Source organism: Meleagris gallopavo, chromosome 12 (genome assembly GCF_905368555.1).
Source record: "Meleagris gallopavo chromosome 12, MGAL_WU_HG_1.1, whole genome shotgun sequence".
NCBI lineage: Eukaryota > Metazoa > Chordata > Aves > Galliformes > Phasianidae > Meleagris > Meleagris gallopavo.
The window spans coordinates 2,477,226-2,494,872 of record NC_139415.1 but is presented as its reverse complement, the minus strand read 5'-3'; the positions used below and the strand labels follow the sequence as shown (position 1 = coordinate 2,494,872).

The 17,647-nt window shown below is 41.8% G+C and overlaps 1 protein-coding gene across 2 annotated transcripts in view; it reads left to right on the top strand.

Annotated features, from left to right (window-relative positions):
* Positions 1-17,398, top strand: part of PSTPIP1 (proline-serine-threonine phosphatase interacting protein 1) — a 47,572-nt gene extending 30,174 nt beyond the window's left edge. The window contains exons 7-15 of one of the 2 annotated variants that reach the window (XM_085233906.1): positions 272-370; positions 2,209-2,254; positions 3,053-3,132; positions 5,760-5,858; positions 6,576-6,672; positions 9,407-9,488; positions 11,106-11,176; positions 13,064-13,161; positions 14,720-17,398. In XM_085233906.1, the coding sequence (XP_085090032.1) occupies positions 272-370; positions 2,209-2,254; positions 3,053-3,132; positions 5,760-5,858; positions 6,576-6,672; positions 9,407-9,488; positions 11,106-11,176; positions 13,064-13,161; positions 14,720-14,854 (807 nt within the window). In that variant the 3' untranslated portion in view covers positions 14,855-17,398. The remainder of the gene's footprint in view (positions 1-271; positions 371-2,208; positions 2,255-3,052; positions 3,133-5,759; positions 5,859-6,575; positions 6,673-9,406; positions 9,489-11,105; positions 11,177-13,063; positions 13,162-14,719) is intronic. The other variant, XM_085233907.1, reaches the window with a different exon arrangement.
* Positions 17,399-17,647: the final 249 nt, after the last annotated feature.

Here is a 17,647-nt window from a genome sequence, read left to right as displayed (position 1 = left end):
GGCAGCACTTACATGGAGCAAAGAAATTCAGGGCTGTAAGAAGGGGGCCTGATTCACACCGCTAGCCTCTCTGCTACCACTTTTCAGTGCTATTTTTAACGAGCATCTCTTCCTGGTGTCACGGGGAATTTTCTCCTTGGCCAAAACTTGGGTGCTGATTTGTTCCCCCAGATTGCAGATGAGCAACTCCAGTTTCTAGGAGCTTTGAGACAACCCAGCTTTGTTCCCTAACCCAAAGCCTCACATGTGATTTCATTTCAATTGGATACAGTCAAAGAAGAGCTACGAACAGAAGTGCAAGGAGGCGGATGAGGCCGAGCAGTCCTTTGAACGGATGAGCACTTCAGGCAACCAGAAGCAAACAGAAAAGGTACTTTAGACAGACAGACCTATTCAGCAGGTGCTTAAAAGGGAGAAAGCTGTTTTTCCTTTTCCCAGGTTCAACAGAACACAATTGAACAGCCCATTCCACAAGATGCCAGGGGTTGCTTTCCCTTCTAATTGACCCCTTAGAATCAAAATGGGAAGAAGCACCTTCCCAAGGAGGCCTTCCTTCACAAACCACTCAGTTGGACTTGCCATCCCTGATCTTGTCCTGTGGTGGGCCAAGGGAGGGACTGAGTTATCCCATTAGTTTTTCTTTATCCCAGGCTATGACCTAACTGCTTTATAAATCCTGAAAGCAATCTGAATGAGATTTTTCTCCAAAATCATTCATAAGAAAGAAGCAAGTCAGATGTATGTCACGCAGCTAGCTTTGCCTTTTGGTTGCTTACATTTACTAGGCATAGTATCTTACATTAAAATGCATCTTTTTCTCTACATTTTTTCTCCTTATGCTTAGTTTAATTTCATCTAAATTTATAAACTCAAAAATAAATCATTGGAAATTAAGGCACTGCTGTCCTTCATTGCATCTTTTGGTACTTGTAGCTGACAATTTGCTAACTTTTAATGGGAACATTTTACAGTGGAACAGATGGAGAAAACAAAATAAATGAACTCCCTTTGGCTCGATAAAATAAGTGCAGTGTAAGCAAAAAGGATCAAAAATCATCTCGAGGAGCAGGAGGAAGGAGACTAAAAACAGCATCAGAAGTTTACATTTTATTTCTCTCGCTCCCTGATCTTTGATGAATTAAACCTTCCAGCTTTGCCATAAAAGGGGGGGATGAAATCCTGACCCTACTGAAATCACGCCAGAAATCTCAGTAACTTCAGAGGTATCAAAATCTGACCCAGCTCCTTTCACGCAGAGGAATCCCACGGCGCTTCCTTGCCATTATTTCCACACAAACGCCAGCACTATTGAAATGCACAGAGGCATCTCACAAGAAATGCCAGCTGTTTAATTCTGCTCAGCACTTGCAAACAATTTGGGCCAGGAAGAAAATAAGAATGAAGCTGATGTTTCCAGTTTACTACACATTTTCCAGCCAGCTGTGAGGAGGAATATGGTCATGAGAACCCCTACCTGAGCATTGCTTTGAAGGGCAGAAGGGAAGAATGTGTGATACTGATTTCTAGAGCTGTGCATTAATGTTCTGTCATCACCATCTGTGCAGAAAGACCTGGGAGTACAGAGCTGTCAATAACGTGCTTCTTTTCATTTGTTAGAAGCTGCAGACTGAAAAAAACAAAAAACCCTGCTTAGAGTGAATTCAGCTTTCAGTCTTCCGAGTTGTTATGGGAAATAGTCTGGCATTTGCAAAGTATTTTAAAGGCTGTATTCCTGTCATATATGCATTGCATGAGGAGCTTGGAAGATGAATATTTTTAACTGACATTTTTGCTTATAAATATATCTATTGGAAAAGCACTTTGGACACTCTAGAAAATAACCTGGAGACACAAGGTTCAGGCTGCAGCATGCTAGCACTGTGCTCCTACAGCAGGGATCCCCGGATAGGATGATATAAGCTGCCAGATTTCCCCTGCAGTCAGTGGACTTATGTCTACACCTGTGAAATTCTGCTCCCTCCTTCTCCATAGCACATGCTCAACAGAGCAGATGGTTGGACTAGATGATCTTAAAGGCCTTTTCCAACATGAATGATTCTATGATTATAAAGGTGGAGCAGCCAAGAGCTGTTTGCGCTTGGAGCCTTAACCCTATAAGGGGAAAGGGAGGAAGGCAGCAGAACACTGTGCTAGGAGCAAAACATGCGGGAAATTAATTTGAAGTGTTTCTTTCTTTTCCTGTTTCAGAGTCAGAACAAAGCCAAGCAATGCAGAGACGCAGCATATGAAGCAGGTGATACTCTATTTGCAACAGAACTGATTTTTTTCTCAGCAAAGATCTACCAGCATGCTAATTTTGATAGCATCAATCAAATCAAGTGGGCTAGCCCTATTTGAAGTCAGGTTTCCTGAAGTCATCTACCCAAAGACACTATAGAGAAGAGAAGCAAGCCTGACCATCAGCTACACTTATTTTCACTTGTGGACATGCAAGTCTCGTGCTGTCATTAAAGATTTTACAGCAGACCATCTTTAAGGGCTTCACTCAGGAAAAAAAGCTCTTCTCAAAGCAAGTTTGAAAGCACAGTGACACTCATTGTCCCAAGCCAACCTAAACCAGATACACAGTCCCTGGGTTCCCTGTGCATGAGCACAGCAGCAAGGGTACATCCTTCAGCCAGAAACACACTATATGTGTTTTGTCCAAAAGGACAATGCTGGCAAACCTCTGGGCTGGTTCATGAACTCAGGCTTGGCACTCACTGCTCATACTGAAGTTTACTGCATCACATGGTTTACCTGACTGGCTGAGTCAAAGGATGGCATGGCCTGCACTCGTGATCTCTTATTTAATAATCCCCCCCCTATATGTGTGTGTGTGTGTGTGTGTGTGTGTGTGTGTGTGTGTGTATACGCACACACACACTTGCTGACTATCAGTTTCAAGCTCACACATTCTCATGACTTATTTCAGGCCTGGGGTTTGACAGAGTAAGAGCCACAGGAAAATCCTAATGGGAGGAAAAAGAGGAAGACTATCATTTTTCTTGCCTAACAGTTGGGTTTCTATTGTTTGTGACTGTATTTACAGAGAATGTGTACAAACAGAACATTGAACAGCTGGACAAGGCCAGGACAGAGTGGGAACAGGAACATATTAAAACCTGTGAGGTAAACATTGACCTTTACAGCAATATATTTGTGTGCTCTTTGTTTTATCCTACTTACAGCTATCCATCTAGGTCCTCAAATATTATCTCAAGGGCTTTGCTGTTTGCTTTACAGAGTCTTTGCACTACAAAATCTAGAGCAGATTCAGACATAGTTACTAGCTGCCTCACTTCCATGTTTCTTCTTTGTTCAGCATGTGTAAGTAAATATACAGGGAGGGAATAAGCGCAGAGGATTGAGACATGGAGCAATATATGAACTTCTACAACCTTGCATTTCTTGCCAGTTTTCACCTACAGTGCAACTTAAGACACTGGCTCTAATGATGATCCTCTATCATAGCCAAGATTATTTCTCAACTGCTTTTTGTCAGAATGTAGTTTCAGTAGAAGATTAACAGGAACACATGAAAATTCACTTCTTTCAAAAGATGAATTTCAGAATGGAAACAAGAAGTGCTAAATCAGTCCTTAAAAACAAACATTCCCTCCAAATTATGTCTTGCAAGAAGTTTTCAGAATGGTTTCTTGCTCTAATGCAGGACAGCTTTTGCTTGTTTGTCACAATATCACAAGTTCAAAGAAGATTAAAAATAAAATTTTCACACTAAGCAAAAAAGTATGTATTGTAGCATCATTGTAGAGCAAACAAGGTTCTGGGTAGCCTGTACATTTCACATAGCATGTTACATTCACCTGCAAGAGCGTTTGCTCCCTGCCAAGGACTAATCTCTTTGCTGTAGGATAGTGGCCGGGGGAGGTTTGTTTCTGCCATTGGACAAGGAGATTTGCACTTGGTTTCTAAGGTTTGCACGCCAGCTCACAGGAACTGGTTGACATCCAGATCAGACACACACTTGGTTACAATGATCCTTCAGATACGTTATCCATCTGTGAAGTAAAGTTTTGCTATGTTTACTTCTTTCCAATTTTACTCCTACATAAAACAGCTTTCTGGTTCTCTGCTTCCTCTTAAATATTCCCTATCTGGGAACACTGGGAAAGTCCCATGGCTGCCACTGCAAACATTCTATGGAAACTTTGCCAAGCCTTAATTTTCCCAAGATGCACAATTTCCCCTTCTTAAAAAGCCAGTAAACAAGCAAAACTTTCCACAACTTGGAAGACTTTCTCCCACAGGGCTCAATTCATTATAGCCCACAGAGCTTGCGGCCTGCCCACTGCTTAGCTCCAACAGCCACTCGTGAAGGAATGGCACTTCTAATTCCTCCTTTAAGAAGTGCTTGTAGGTAGAATGAGCCGATTTCATGAGACCTTTTAAACTGCTAACTGATAGAAAAAATCAGCTTTAGATCCCAAACTTGTGGCTGCACAGCACAAAAGCTAGAAATGCTAAGGTCTGTGGCTAAGCATGGGACATCCATAGCCTGAAAATCCTGGCTAGCAGGTACAAGCACTGGGACAGGCTTCATTGTGAGGCTGGGCCGTGCTCCTTGGCACAAGCAGCCTGGGTTCACAAGCAGGCCTGTTGTGCAAGCTGATGGTGCGAGAGATGTGCCTATCGGAGCATGCAGCTGCAATATGCAAAGGGTTTGACAAACCCCAAGTCACTCTTTTCTCTCTTTGATGAGCTGCATTTCCTGCAAAGGCATCATTTACCTGGTAAATTTCCAGTTGAACAGCCCCTGGGGGAAGGCTCTGTCCGCAGGCTTTTTATTCTGCATGGACAGCAAATTACTAATTTCCCTACCCTACAGGTTCTCTTAATAAGCTGTTTCTCTCAGAAACTGGTCCCAACACCAGCTGGCTCTCCCTCAATTGACTCTTTTTATCTTTAAGATATTCGATGGCAGGCAGCACACCCAAGTATTCTGCTGAATACTGTATACATTTGTGGTGTTCTGGACATAATTACTAGCAAATAGAGATGGAAGCAGATGGCTGGAAGCATCTGAGCTTTTCACACCTCATAGGAAACCAAAAACTGATGTTCTACTTCTAACACTGGAACTTAAAACAGCAAAACCCAATTTCTAAAGCTTTCAGAGATAGTTTATCTGCTTCTTCCCCCATCTCAGTGCATATTTATCCTGTTTTTTCCCCTTTCACTTTCCGCAAATCCAGTAAGCTGTACAACATTAATAAATTAGACAAATGAGGGAGAGAGTAGAGAGACAAAAAAAAAAAAACAAAAAAACCTCAACTTATTTTACCCCTGAAAATAACCTTAGAAATGAGCAAATGCAACCTCAGAGAGCCTCAAATAGTTCCAAAGAGGAAGTCTGGAAAGACATTTCAGAAGCAGAGATGGATATTTCTGGCCTTCCCTTTAGCACAAATACAACCCCTCATGACAGCAATCTGCTGTATTTGAAGATTTCAGTGCAATGGGCAAGCAGGACCTTCACTCTGAACTCATTGGCAGCAGGCAGCATTCAAACCCAGATACTGATTCCTTTTCTCTGCCTTCCTCCCGCCTCCAAAACATAATTAATTCTTAGCAATAACCTTAAAAAACCCTTGGGCACAAGCAAGTAGGTAGAATTTTTCCAGTAGCTGAAGAGCTGTTCTCTGTAAAGGGTCTTTCAAGACGTTTTGCAGGTTTAAGAACTGTCACTGCCTGCAATACAACTAACATGAAACTACTTCACATCTCTTTGGCTTCAGGTTTTCCAGCTCCAGGAGTGTGACCGCATCACCATCCTCCGGAACTCGCTGTGGGTTCACTGCAATCAGCTCTCCATGCAGTGCGTGAAGGATGACGAGGTAGGGGCCAAAATCAGGGAGCTTCATGTACAAAAGACAAACTGCAGGAGTCCTTTGGAAGCACAGCACTAGCCTGGCCTTTTCTGCATGTGCTATCAAACTGGCTGTTGTGCAGCTCTGGCATGTTCCATGAATGGACAGTCCTCTCAATCATTCTCATTCCTTCTTCCCCAGATGCAAAAACAGATACATGGGTTTAGATAATCTGTGGCATGTGTGATGACACTATGTCTCCCCTCCTTCCTTTGTTGGGTAGTGCCTGCAAATACCAGGTTGCTCTGCTGAGTGCTTAGGTATGTCCTTCAGAAAGGCAGGTAGTTATGGTCTCCACCACTCCATGATGGCATTTTGCTTCTTCCTTCAAGTTTTCCACCTATTTGAAGATTTGTAGATCACATTCTCCCCAAAAAAACACATGGGTCACATTCCTCATTCAAGTATGTCTGAGTTTTAACTTTCACTGGCTGGTTCTTGCTATATAAATGTGTTGGTTGCATTGAAAATTCCTGGACTGTCTCCTTCCTTCTCTCACAAAAGATATCCAGAACACAAATAACAGATGTGTTTACAAAAATGTGTGCATGGGGGACAGACCAAATAACTAGGTTGGACATGCACCAATTGCAGTGTTTTTAAAGAGAAAAAGCATTAGAAGAACATTAAAAGCTAATTCAACATGAAACCTTAAATACTAAATTCTTGAATTCTGTTTTGTAGCTGTATGAAGAGGTTCGGGTAAGCTTGGAGAACTGCGTCATAGAGTCAGACATAGACTACTTCATTAAGAGTAAAATGACAGGAACACAACCTCCAGGTAATTATTTCTTTTGGTCTTAGCTGATGAGTCAGCCATTAGCCTGTGGTTGGGCAGCCCACTCCACTGGGGAAAGCCAAAGGAAGGATTCTCTGCTCCCACTACCCATTCACACCCATAGTGGGAATGACACTTTCTCCTCTTAACAAGTTGTTTGTATAGGGGCATGACCCCAACTGGGGGAAATTTTGAATGAAATTGGCTTTGTCCTAGTACGCACTAGTGATGTAAAGTTCACAGACTGTCCACTCAACCCATCTTCATTAACTTTATTGATCAAAATCTATGAGCTGAAATGGAGAATAGGATAAGAAGAACTAACAGCTGTAGCAGATTGAAAACCTGCTGCTCCAGGATAGTTCCCCAAACACAATCAGAAATTAGGTCATTTAACATTCCATATGACCAAATACAAACCACACCTTCTTACTTCAACAAGCAGTATCGGGTATTTACAGACAGTGAATGCCTGCATTGCCTGCAAACAAAGATTCACAGCCTTTGCAAAAGAACAGAAAACTCTCTATTTCATCTCATCATCAGCTGATGACAGATCTCTATTCTGAAAAGATCTCTTCCTCCATTTCTTTATTTTTTTGATCTGTGTGCACAGACTGCATACTTATGCAATCTGCTGTAATGCCATACTGAGATACCAAAGAGGAACCCCCTCAGTGTTGACTCAGGAGTCACAAGAGAGCTTACTTCCATTCAGAACATGGAATAAGCTATACCAGTATAAGAAAATTGTATATTGACAAAAGCCTTCTGTACTAGGGATCTTATAGATGCGAACATCAGTAGTACAAGTGCCCTGTCCCATGGCATAATCTTGACAGGAGCAGCTTAGAGCCCAGATCTGGCAGCAGTAGCAGCTGGCAACTTCTTCAGCAGGACTGGATGCTGTTAATAATCCAGTACTGAGCTACCTAAGGCTTGTTTACTGCTTAGCCTTTTCTCATTACACCCATGACAATTAAGAATCAGGACTTAAAGAATTTTTTTTTTTTTTTTAAACTAATACATTGATGCCTGTGCTTGAATGTCATTTTGCTGCTACAGTTTATTCCTCTTCTCATAGTGGATTGAAATTTGAGTGCTACAAGAGCACTGACCTAGGAAAAGCTACAGTTCTCCTTTCTGTCAGTGAAAATGCACCTTGCAATGGTGTGAAACTTCTGTATACAAAGAATCATAATTCTCAGCTAGGCTGGCTCCCTCTCTCCCTTCCTCATGGGAGATTTTTCATTCTGCAGCCACCTAGGTCATTTTCTGCAAACAGTTCTTGGCTATGTCAGGACTCATTTCTAATAAGAAATTGGTGGGAGAAACTCTTGAGAGCTTTATGAAATGCAAAGAAACAACTGACTCTTGGTTTGGCTTCTTTTTGTTGTTGTTGGGTTTTTTTTGCCACCTTCTAGAAGGTGACATGTTCTGGAAGTAACACCCTAGTACCTCTACAGCTCTTGCTAATGAGTTTGCACAGTAGTACACAGTGAGCTATTCATCTCATTTATTATTTGCAAAGTGCAGGGGGAAAAATCCACGTGTGGTTTTGCATTGTGTAGAGGTAGATCTTCATCCTGACCAAACCTTTAGGTTTCATGATGCTGTTGCTCTCTCTTCTCTTCTACCTAGTCATGACATGAATTACAGGCTAGAAACTACAGCAGGAGAAAATCTGGAAGGGTAAGAAATGCAGACTCTTAAAATGGTAAAAAAAATAAAAATAAAAATCCTTTAATACTGTGAGTTTCTGTTGTAGGAGTTCTTTGCACTCACTATTGTGAGTGCCTGCTCTGTTTATAATCTTGGCTAATTCAATGTGAAAACTTTAACACAATCTTTAGTCTAAGTTCAAAATCTTATTTAATTACCTGGTATCAGAACTGAGATAATAGGCTATCAGGGCTTCAAATCAGATTTGACTCATATTTGTTTGGCTTTCACACTGAGAAGGAAGAAAGGGTGCCTGACCACCAGCTCTAGGCAACTGCACTGGCAGCTATAAGATGAAAAATAAATCCATCTGTAAAGCTAGATTTGTAAATAAGCTCAATTTCACCCTCAACCACACCACAGGGGAGAATGAAGGGATTGTAACATAACTGTGTTCAAGAGAAGAAAAACTACTGCCATAGTAAGCAGCAGTAAAAAGCAAATCAGCTCTCAGGAGATGGAGGTGAAGATGCGAAAGATATGAAGCCATGCACAAGCACAGACCAGGAAATTTCTTGCTGTTGCTGCTCCCAGAGACGTTCAGAAATTTCCCCAGCTCCAACAGAAATTCTCAGTTCAATGTGTTATGGAAAAAAAAAAAAAATACGCTGCCACCAACTGTATCAGGAACACGGTCATGGGCTCACAGTGACCATGCTCTGCTCCCCTTAAAGTCTGGGCTTCAAGAAAACAGGGGAAACAGTCATGTGCTAAAATGCATTCTGAATTAGAGTAACTCACTATTGTTGCAATGGCTCCTCAGGACCTTGACTGTGCTTGTGCCAGGTTAAGAATGCCTTTCTACCAAGAATGCATCTGCATGCAATCACTTGAATGGCTTTTGTCAAGCACCTACATCCCCCTGAGCTGCTCCAGACACGTTACTGGCAAGTGCAAATGGATGTTAAGTTGCTGCTTCTTCCAGCAGTTCCTGAACTGCTATACTGGTGGCTGTACTCTGGTTGAGAGAAATAGGTTTTGCCTGATTGAACTTTTTTTTTTTTTTGTATTGCAGGTGCAATAGGATATGAGAACTACTATGACAGAGAACCAAACAAAAGCAACAGCCCAACCCAGACTTGTGGGATGATGAAGAGGTGAGTGCTAAACTTTCAATCCCAGAAGTAGTATTTCTCAGTGTATGATGATGGCATGGGCGTTGGAACTAGGTGAGCTTTAAGATCCCTTCCAACCTAAGCCATTCTGTGATTCTATGCTTCCGTGACAGTAAACGGGACCTGGAAAGTCCTTCACTGTAGCAAGAGATGGCTGCATATAAATAAAAGTAACTCGAGAGAAGAAGTAAACCTGTTAAAGCTGGAGTCAAAACCATTTTGCCTTGGCCTAGTGGGAAGAGAGACATGAGGACAAGTTCATAAAACAATTAGTCAGCTGGCAACGGAGAGCATTCACACTTATTTCCTCTTTCCTAGTGAGTCATGGCGCACAGCATCAAAAGCACTCTGTGCAAGGGAGGGCAAAGGTGAGCCTTGCTGGGAGCCAAGGCTGGGGAAAGCTGTCCTTTTCAGCAATACCTCCTGGCTTAGTGCACTGCAACACCCAGCTGAGCAGAACAAAGAGCTACTGTCTCTATCTAGACCAAAGGAAAAAATACTTAGTGGAATAACTGTGATGATAAGGGAGGTGTTTTTCTAATCCATTTAGGCTGGTAAATATAGTAACATGAATGCAGTTATATCAGCAGAATAGCATGGTAGAGCTATTGGTTTAAATATTTTATACCAAAATGGCTAATTCATGGCAGGAATGGCATCATATTTAAAAGCAAGAGAGCTTTATATTTTGACAAGCCTTATTATACGGCAAAGACAAAGAGTGGGATGGGATCTTCCATTTAAAATGTGATCCAAGGTTGTTAGCGAGCTGATAAGGTTCACACAATATTTGGCTTTTGGTTGGAAACAAGATTTTATATAATAATGAATACTAACATTGCAGCCTCTGCAATTACAGAAGACAATTGTATGGCCATTTAGAATACAACTGTGCTCTGCAGGAGCAAACAGCCTTGAGAGGCTCAGCCTCAGTTTTTCAGAAATTGCTGAGCTTAGATATCCATTTTCCTGAAACAATGACCATTTGCCAGCTGAAAAATCAAACCCTCTAGATATGTTTTAAGCACTCTGTACTACTGCTACCTATACCTATATCCTAAACCATATTCTCACTTGGCGTGGTCACCAGCTCCCAGCCAGTATCCAGCTGTGATATTGAAAGCAACTAGGTGAGATTTAAAAAAAATTAAAGGAAACAAAAGAATTTCACTTAAATTCACAATTTCTAGAAAGGTATGTTATAAAAGCTTTGTATTTTGAATTGCATTACTTTTCCTTAAAGGAATGGTATTCTCTTGTAAACAACTTACGATTCTCATCACATTGATAGAATGAGATAATTGGAATTTTGTTTCATGAGTCTTTGGATCCACAACAAAATACTTTAAGATGCATTTAGTGCACAATTTAGTGATGGCTGACAGTTCATCTGGTTCAGTAATTTTCTGAGGTTTTGTTTAGAATTTATTTTCACTGAAGACAAGAATATCTAGAGACAAAGGAAAGTAGATGGCCACAGGAAGAGATGATATCCATGCAGCACTGCAGCACACGGGGGGAAGGTTGAGTCTGACAGCTGAGACGTGTAAGAAATGTCTTGTTCACTCATTTTGTCTTTGACTTCTCTTGGTTCTGCAGATTCTCTGGACTGTTGCATGGAAGCAGCAAAAACAATGCTGAAAGAGTCATTCCTTCAGCCCCTCCTTTAGGTATGCCTCACCAGAAGTAAATTTACCAGATGTGTATAACATCAGTTGCTAAATCTAGCTTTAACACAGAGCAGAACTTCTACAGCACATGTTCACGTGATGTCAGGCAAGAGTACGAGCAGAGTGAAAACAAATACAGCTCAAATTTCCCAGTTTGAAGTATTAAATAATCCATATAACTTTAGGGTCATGGGTACTTCAAGACCTCTATCTGGGCAAGGGCATACTGTGCTTTCAGACCAACGCAGTTTTACTATAGATAATAGTATTCTCCTAACGTTGGATATGTTACCTCTGAAAAGCACAAGGGAATCCCTAAAGTCTTTAATACATCTGCCTCATGCCTTATGAATACAAATATTCATCTCATTTCACACTTGGACTGCCTTATCACAACCTTTGCAGTCAGGCATTTATCAGTAGGACATTTAAAACAGTATTTTGATCACGCAGAAAGCAGCAGCTTACAGCATTTTTATTGATTTAAACCAGAAACAGCTGAATTGAGATTGCTGCCTACAGGAAATCAAAAAGTTCCTTTAAAACAGCTTTTAAACACACTCAGGCCAGTTTCCTTTGCAAGGCCTGCCTTGCCTGCTTGGACGTCCAGTAATGAGGCTGCAACTACCCCACTTGCTGCATTTGGTGCTCAGAGCCCCTCCGGAGCTATCAGGCACCAGCTGGACCTGCCAGGCCCCAGCCATCTAACTCAGCATGCAGCAGCATCCACATACACACACAGCCTGAAGGCATTTAGTCCCTTGCAGAGCTGTATAACAACTACATATGGAAGAATTTACCAGAAATAAACAACAATATTACATCAAATGCTGGATTTAACAGCAGATCTTGACTTTATCCAAGTAAACAGCATCTGTGGTGGCACCTTATGCTCAAGCCTGGTATGATCATCTTCCTCCAAATACAGAAAAAGCCCTGCTGGCTGCCCATCTCTCATTCAGACATTGCGTGGAGCCCAAGTAGACTTTGCTGCTCATTTAGCACACCATAGTCATCACATTTTGGAAACCTCCTAAGGCAGTGTTTTCACCTGGGCTGATATACCAGGTTATGAGCATGCAATTAGAGCCTGCCCTCCCCTTCATCTTTAGCCAGCCCTGAAGGTTTGGACTGCTCACACCATGACAGCCCTTCTCTTCCCCAAGCAAAGGTGTGCTTGGGAAATACACAAGAGCAGCCCTGGACTACTGTGTCAGCATAACAGCATCAACAGCAGCGAGGCTTTGGTTCTTCCATTTTACCACTGTGGTTACATCACGAGCACTAAAACAGCAGAAGAGACCCAGGTGGTTCTTTTCAATAGGGCTAGCTCTGCCTCTTCCTGAATAACAGGAGTTTTCCTTAATTATGTCAAGCTAGTTTAAAATCTCTTTCAGAAATGTCCTATCTGTGACAAATAGCTAGATGGAAACTACATGAACTAATGGAAAACGTCTGACGATCCACCACACCAGCATGGTATTTTCCACTTTTCTCAAGGGAAAAAGAAAAGCTCTATGTGAATCACTGAACTGCCAGAATTTCACATCTCCAATAGCAAACATTTTAAACCAATTTACTCACAGTACTTCCTTCTTTGCACTACTGTGATCGTGCTTTAGCCGGGTAAACATTTTTCCCAAACTGGATGAAGCTAATGCTTCTGACCTCCCAGAAGGTTCAATGGCTGCACTGTCACCCTATCAATGGCACATAGTTTTTGTGCAAGAATTTACCTACAGTTCACAGCAGCTTTTCTATACACATACACCTCCAGACAGAGAGAGAACAGAGACCCTTGTATTTGTGAACTCTTGCATATGATCCCATGCATTTATAAGCAACTGAACCCTTTGTTTCTGTTTTTCCTTCCCCCCTCTCCACAAGCAGAGAAAACAGATGGGGTCTACGCAGCCATTTTTGTAAATGAACACGAAAGAACTACATCACAGGACTACAGAGTACTTTATGACTACACAGCCCAGGTAAACAAACTAAATATTGCATACAGTGTCAGATTTAAAACCGAATGCTGATCTTGAAAGCATTAGTTGTGCGAAGGCGCCGTTAGCTTCCCTTCCTTTTTCAGAGGAGGGCACCTAGAGCTGTTGGCACAGATAACTGGACCGTGCTCTGCCCAAGATGAAACAATAAGACTCTTTGCAAGGAATTATGCTTGCCTAAATTGGTGCTGAGCTGTTGCAACCTCCTAAGGACACACGGAAAACTTTATTTTGGTGATGATGGCCAAATGTGCAATACTGAGCATTCTGAACTTATATTTTCTGTGAAATGTCCTCCCTGGGTAAGAAAATAGGTAGAGATCTCTCTTATAAACTCTTCTGCAGCCTTACAGCAGATCTCAGACTATATGATGGATGCTTGACTAAGAACTCTTCTCCATGTGATCTCGCCTGGAGAGTCCTGCTCCAGTTTAACACACTGGTTTTAACTGAGGTCTATTCCATGCTGGGGAGGACTGAATCCCCAGAAATGATAGTGTATCAGTGTTGCAAATTGCAGAATCGCAGCAAACTTGGCCTGTGTACCAAAAGAGTGTTATAAACCACGACCTGCATCCTTAACCTAGATATTAAGCTCTCCTGGCTTCAGACCTGTCTCAGCATAATACCATTAGTAAGATTACAATATTAGAGGGCAACCACTGCACTAAGCATTAAAAGCACAGGCTCTTCACATGTAGATTTCAAGATGTCTGAAAGAGAGATATCATTATTCCTATCATACAGATTACCTTCTAAAACACCAAAAATAGAAAGAAAAGGACCAACACACAGTGGCTCAGGCCCCTGATGCATCTAATGAATATCTTATTTCGCAGCAGCCACAGGTTTCAGAGTGGTGTAAATAAAACATACAGCACGTAGGACACCTGCCCTCGCTTTCCACCTCATCATTGTTATAATTGCATCCAAATCCAGCAATAGCTGTTCAACCATAAAATGAACCTTTAGATTCTTTCCACTATATTTTTCCTCAAGACTGGTTAAAAATATTTTCTTCTTCACGTTGACTCCTGCTACACTGTTAGCCTCCCCTAAAAGGACTGTCATAGTTTAATTTGTAGGCTTAAGAGTTCCTCCACTGGTCACCACTGTTTGTTATTAAGAGAACCAAGAGTCCTATTTATGGCCTGGATTTGTAGAGATACTGTTTTTGTCTCTGCCAGGAATTAAGCCTTGCACTGTTCAACTGAGCAACAGCTGTAGAGTAAGGAAGGTTCATGGCTGGCTGGTTTGGGACAGTCACATTTATCCCTTTCCACCCTTCCCTTATGATAAAACAGGTTGCTTAGGAGGAGACAACAGGGAGGCTGGGGATCGTTCTGAGGATCTTAAGGAAATAGGCAGCTCAGTTGATGCTTACTTCTCCACTATTTGGTATTTTAGGCTCATTCCCAATCAGGAGGACACTGACAGACTCTTGATGAAAGACAGGGTAAAAAAAAAAAAAAAAAAAAAAAAATCCACAAGATATGTGGGTTCCTCCTGTAACCACATTTCTTTTCCCTGTCCCTTGCAGAACATGGATGAACTGGACATCAACGAAGGAGACATCGTAGCTGTCATTGAAGAAAATGACAATGGCTGGTGGACAGCTGAAAGGAATGGGCAGCGAGGCTTTGTGCCAGGGTCTTATCTTGAAAAGATTTGTTGAAGCGTAGCCTCAGTCCTTAGACTTTGAAAATATTCTACTACTGAAAACAAACATCATACAAGGTCCACACCAGCTGACCAAGAACAACCCGTTATATTGTCCTCTGCATTTACCAGTCAGGAAATAACTGCTTTCATCTGCCATCAGAATCTCAAATCTTGGTGAATCTGGGAAAAAAAAACCCTGCTTAGAACTTAACTATGCTAAAGGAAAAAGAAGCTAATTCTGTTTGTCCAAGATGGAGGACCATCTCCAGTCAGCCTGTGAGCAATCCTTACCACCACAGCAGCTATGACCTCCACCATGGATTCCCTCTTCTCACTGCACACATCATGCAAGTGTTTCTGAGGGCTGAGCTAAGAGCAGGAAGCACACATACTCAGAAAGCAGATAGCTTCTACATCACAAGGTCATCCACGGCTCTGTTTTGCACTGGATTCTGGGACAGCCAAATGAGGGCAGACAAAGAGCCCAAGGCCTGCTTTTACCTCAATTGGATGGTTTCTCTGACACCTTGCTGGGATTTTTCATGTTTAAAAAAAGCCTTCTAGCAGTGCTGCCCTGCCCTGATCCTGGGAAAGAAGCGCTAGTTGCCTCCACATGCAGTCTGCACAGACATGCCTTCAGTGCATTCTCTTTTTAACTTCTCTGTTCACCCACAGGCTTTTCAGTCTCTGACTATCTACAGCCTCTGCAGCTCTGGGATAGCTGGCACAGATTTGGCTGGGTTCCTTCCCAGTTACTTGTGATGTGCTTGTTCTACAACAAAGCCTCTGCTGAGAAGCTTTGCTGAGCAGGTTCATTGCACCTTACAGGTTACAGCTCTAGCAGTCTTGCAAGTCCAGCATTTAGGAATGTTTCCAACCACCACTATACTTTGCAAGAGATCATTAAGTACTTTGTGCCACTTCTTTCTATTCAGAAATTAAGCACAGTGAGAGCCAAAGGCACTTGTGTTACCTTATTCTCATTTGTTGATTCCAGAATGGAACAAAAGTTGCTGCAGGCCCTCTCTGTCCTCCTGCACACACAGCACACTTGTCTTTCCCATGCTTGCCCAAGTTACCATGTTGCACATCTGCATTAGGGCTCTTAGCAGCTCCCATCAGCAGAGGAGCTGCAGGAATTTGAATGTCATTTCAGGCACTAGATTGTACTAACAGCAGTACTCACACAGGCTGAGGATGTCAATGACCTGTCCTGTGACCAAGTCTGAACTGACAGTGCCAAGAGCCCACAACAGCCTCCAGTTAGTTAACTGCACTGTAAATGCAACTGTCAGACAACTACAATACATCCTTACATACTGCATAAGAGGAAACCTACAGTATGAAGGATTTAATGTATTTACTTGAATACTGGGTCTCTCACAAAGAGAACAGTAATCAACCAGCAGATATTAAAATATTTTGCAAGCGATCTTAATTAAAATAAGTCTTTAAGATGCAGCTCTTCTAACAATCTATGACACAGGGGTTCTGCTAAGATCCCCACAGACAGCCTCATACAAGACACTGCAATACCCAGTCCTGGTTACCTTGAAATCCTTTTAGGGATTGTCTTTGCCTACACAAACCATATGGTCCACATCAGCTGACAGACAGGTGGTGACTACTGTATCTCCCCCATCAAAGCATTTCATATTTTTGCTGTTAAATTCAGGAAACTGGTTCCTTTCCTATCTTTTTTTTTTTTTTTTTTTCAAGTCAAGTTTTCTTCTGTTTGTTACAACTGCAAAAGGCTATAGATATTTCAAAACCTACCCATTCTTGTAGCATTTGGTTCCCACATGCTAACTCCAGGCTGATAAGGAAATGAAAAAGCAACAGCACTGTTTTCTCATAATTCAGTTTCTCTGCTTTACGCTGAAGAATCTTGCTGATAAGTAGTTAATAAGCCATATCTATGCAGCTTGCTCTATCAGTGTGTCAGCACTTGTCAGAAATAAAACAAAGATATCAAGAAATACGTACACACTCCCTTAAAACACCCCTTTCAGTGTCATCCATTCCAGGCTGTACAAAAAGCAGGAAGGTCAAATGTAGGGCATTGCCTTAATAATAATGTTGCCTCTCCAGCTTGGTAACTATTTGGTAACAAAACTGAAGCATTCAAGAAGTCATTTAATTTTCAGGTGAAATTAAAACAGATCCTTTCCAGTGGCAGTCATACTTAAACTAAATTCCAGTGTATTTGGCTGAGATGCTTTTCTGATAGACACTTCTGATAAGGCTCTACCTCCACTCTGACTACCATTTTTTGGTAAGGAGGTGTCAAGAAACAAGTAGGGCCATGGCAGCAGTGGCACACACAGCTATGTCAAGTTAACTAATTTCACAGCACGTCCACAATCAGCAGATTGCCTCTATGGCACTACCTATGCTGCTAGTACTCTGGATGGGTTCACACACAAGCAGCTGTTAGCAGACAGTGAGGAACATGCTTTTGCCAGCTGCTCTGCAAAAGGGGGAGCCTAATTACCCACTTACAGCCTATGGCTAATATGTAAATAGAGTCAAACTAATTAAAGCAAATTTGCAATAACGTTACTGAGCTGTTTTTGAATAAGCACTGCAGGGTAGACTTCATTTTGCACAAGTGACAACAAATATTTCATGCTGAACAATTTCAGACTTATAACTGTTATCTCTAGAAATTCTTACTAGATCATAAGAAGCCAGCAGGCATCTTCTATCCATTAAACAAGACGGATAAGAAAGACTGGAGTCATTTCCCACATAGATCACAACAGAATACAAACAAACTGAGGTTCACACCTGCTGCTCTCCTAGA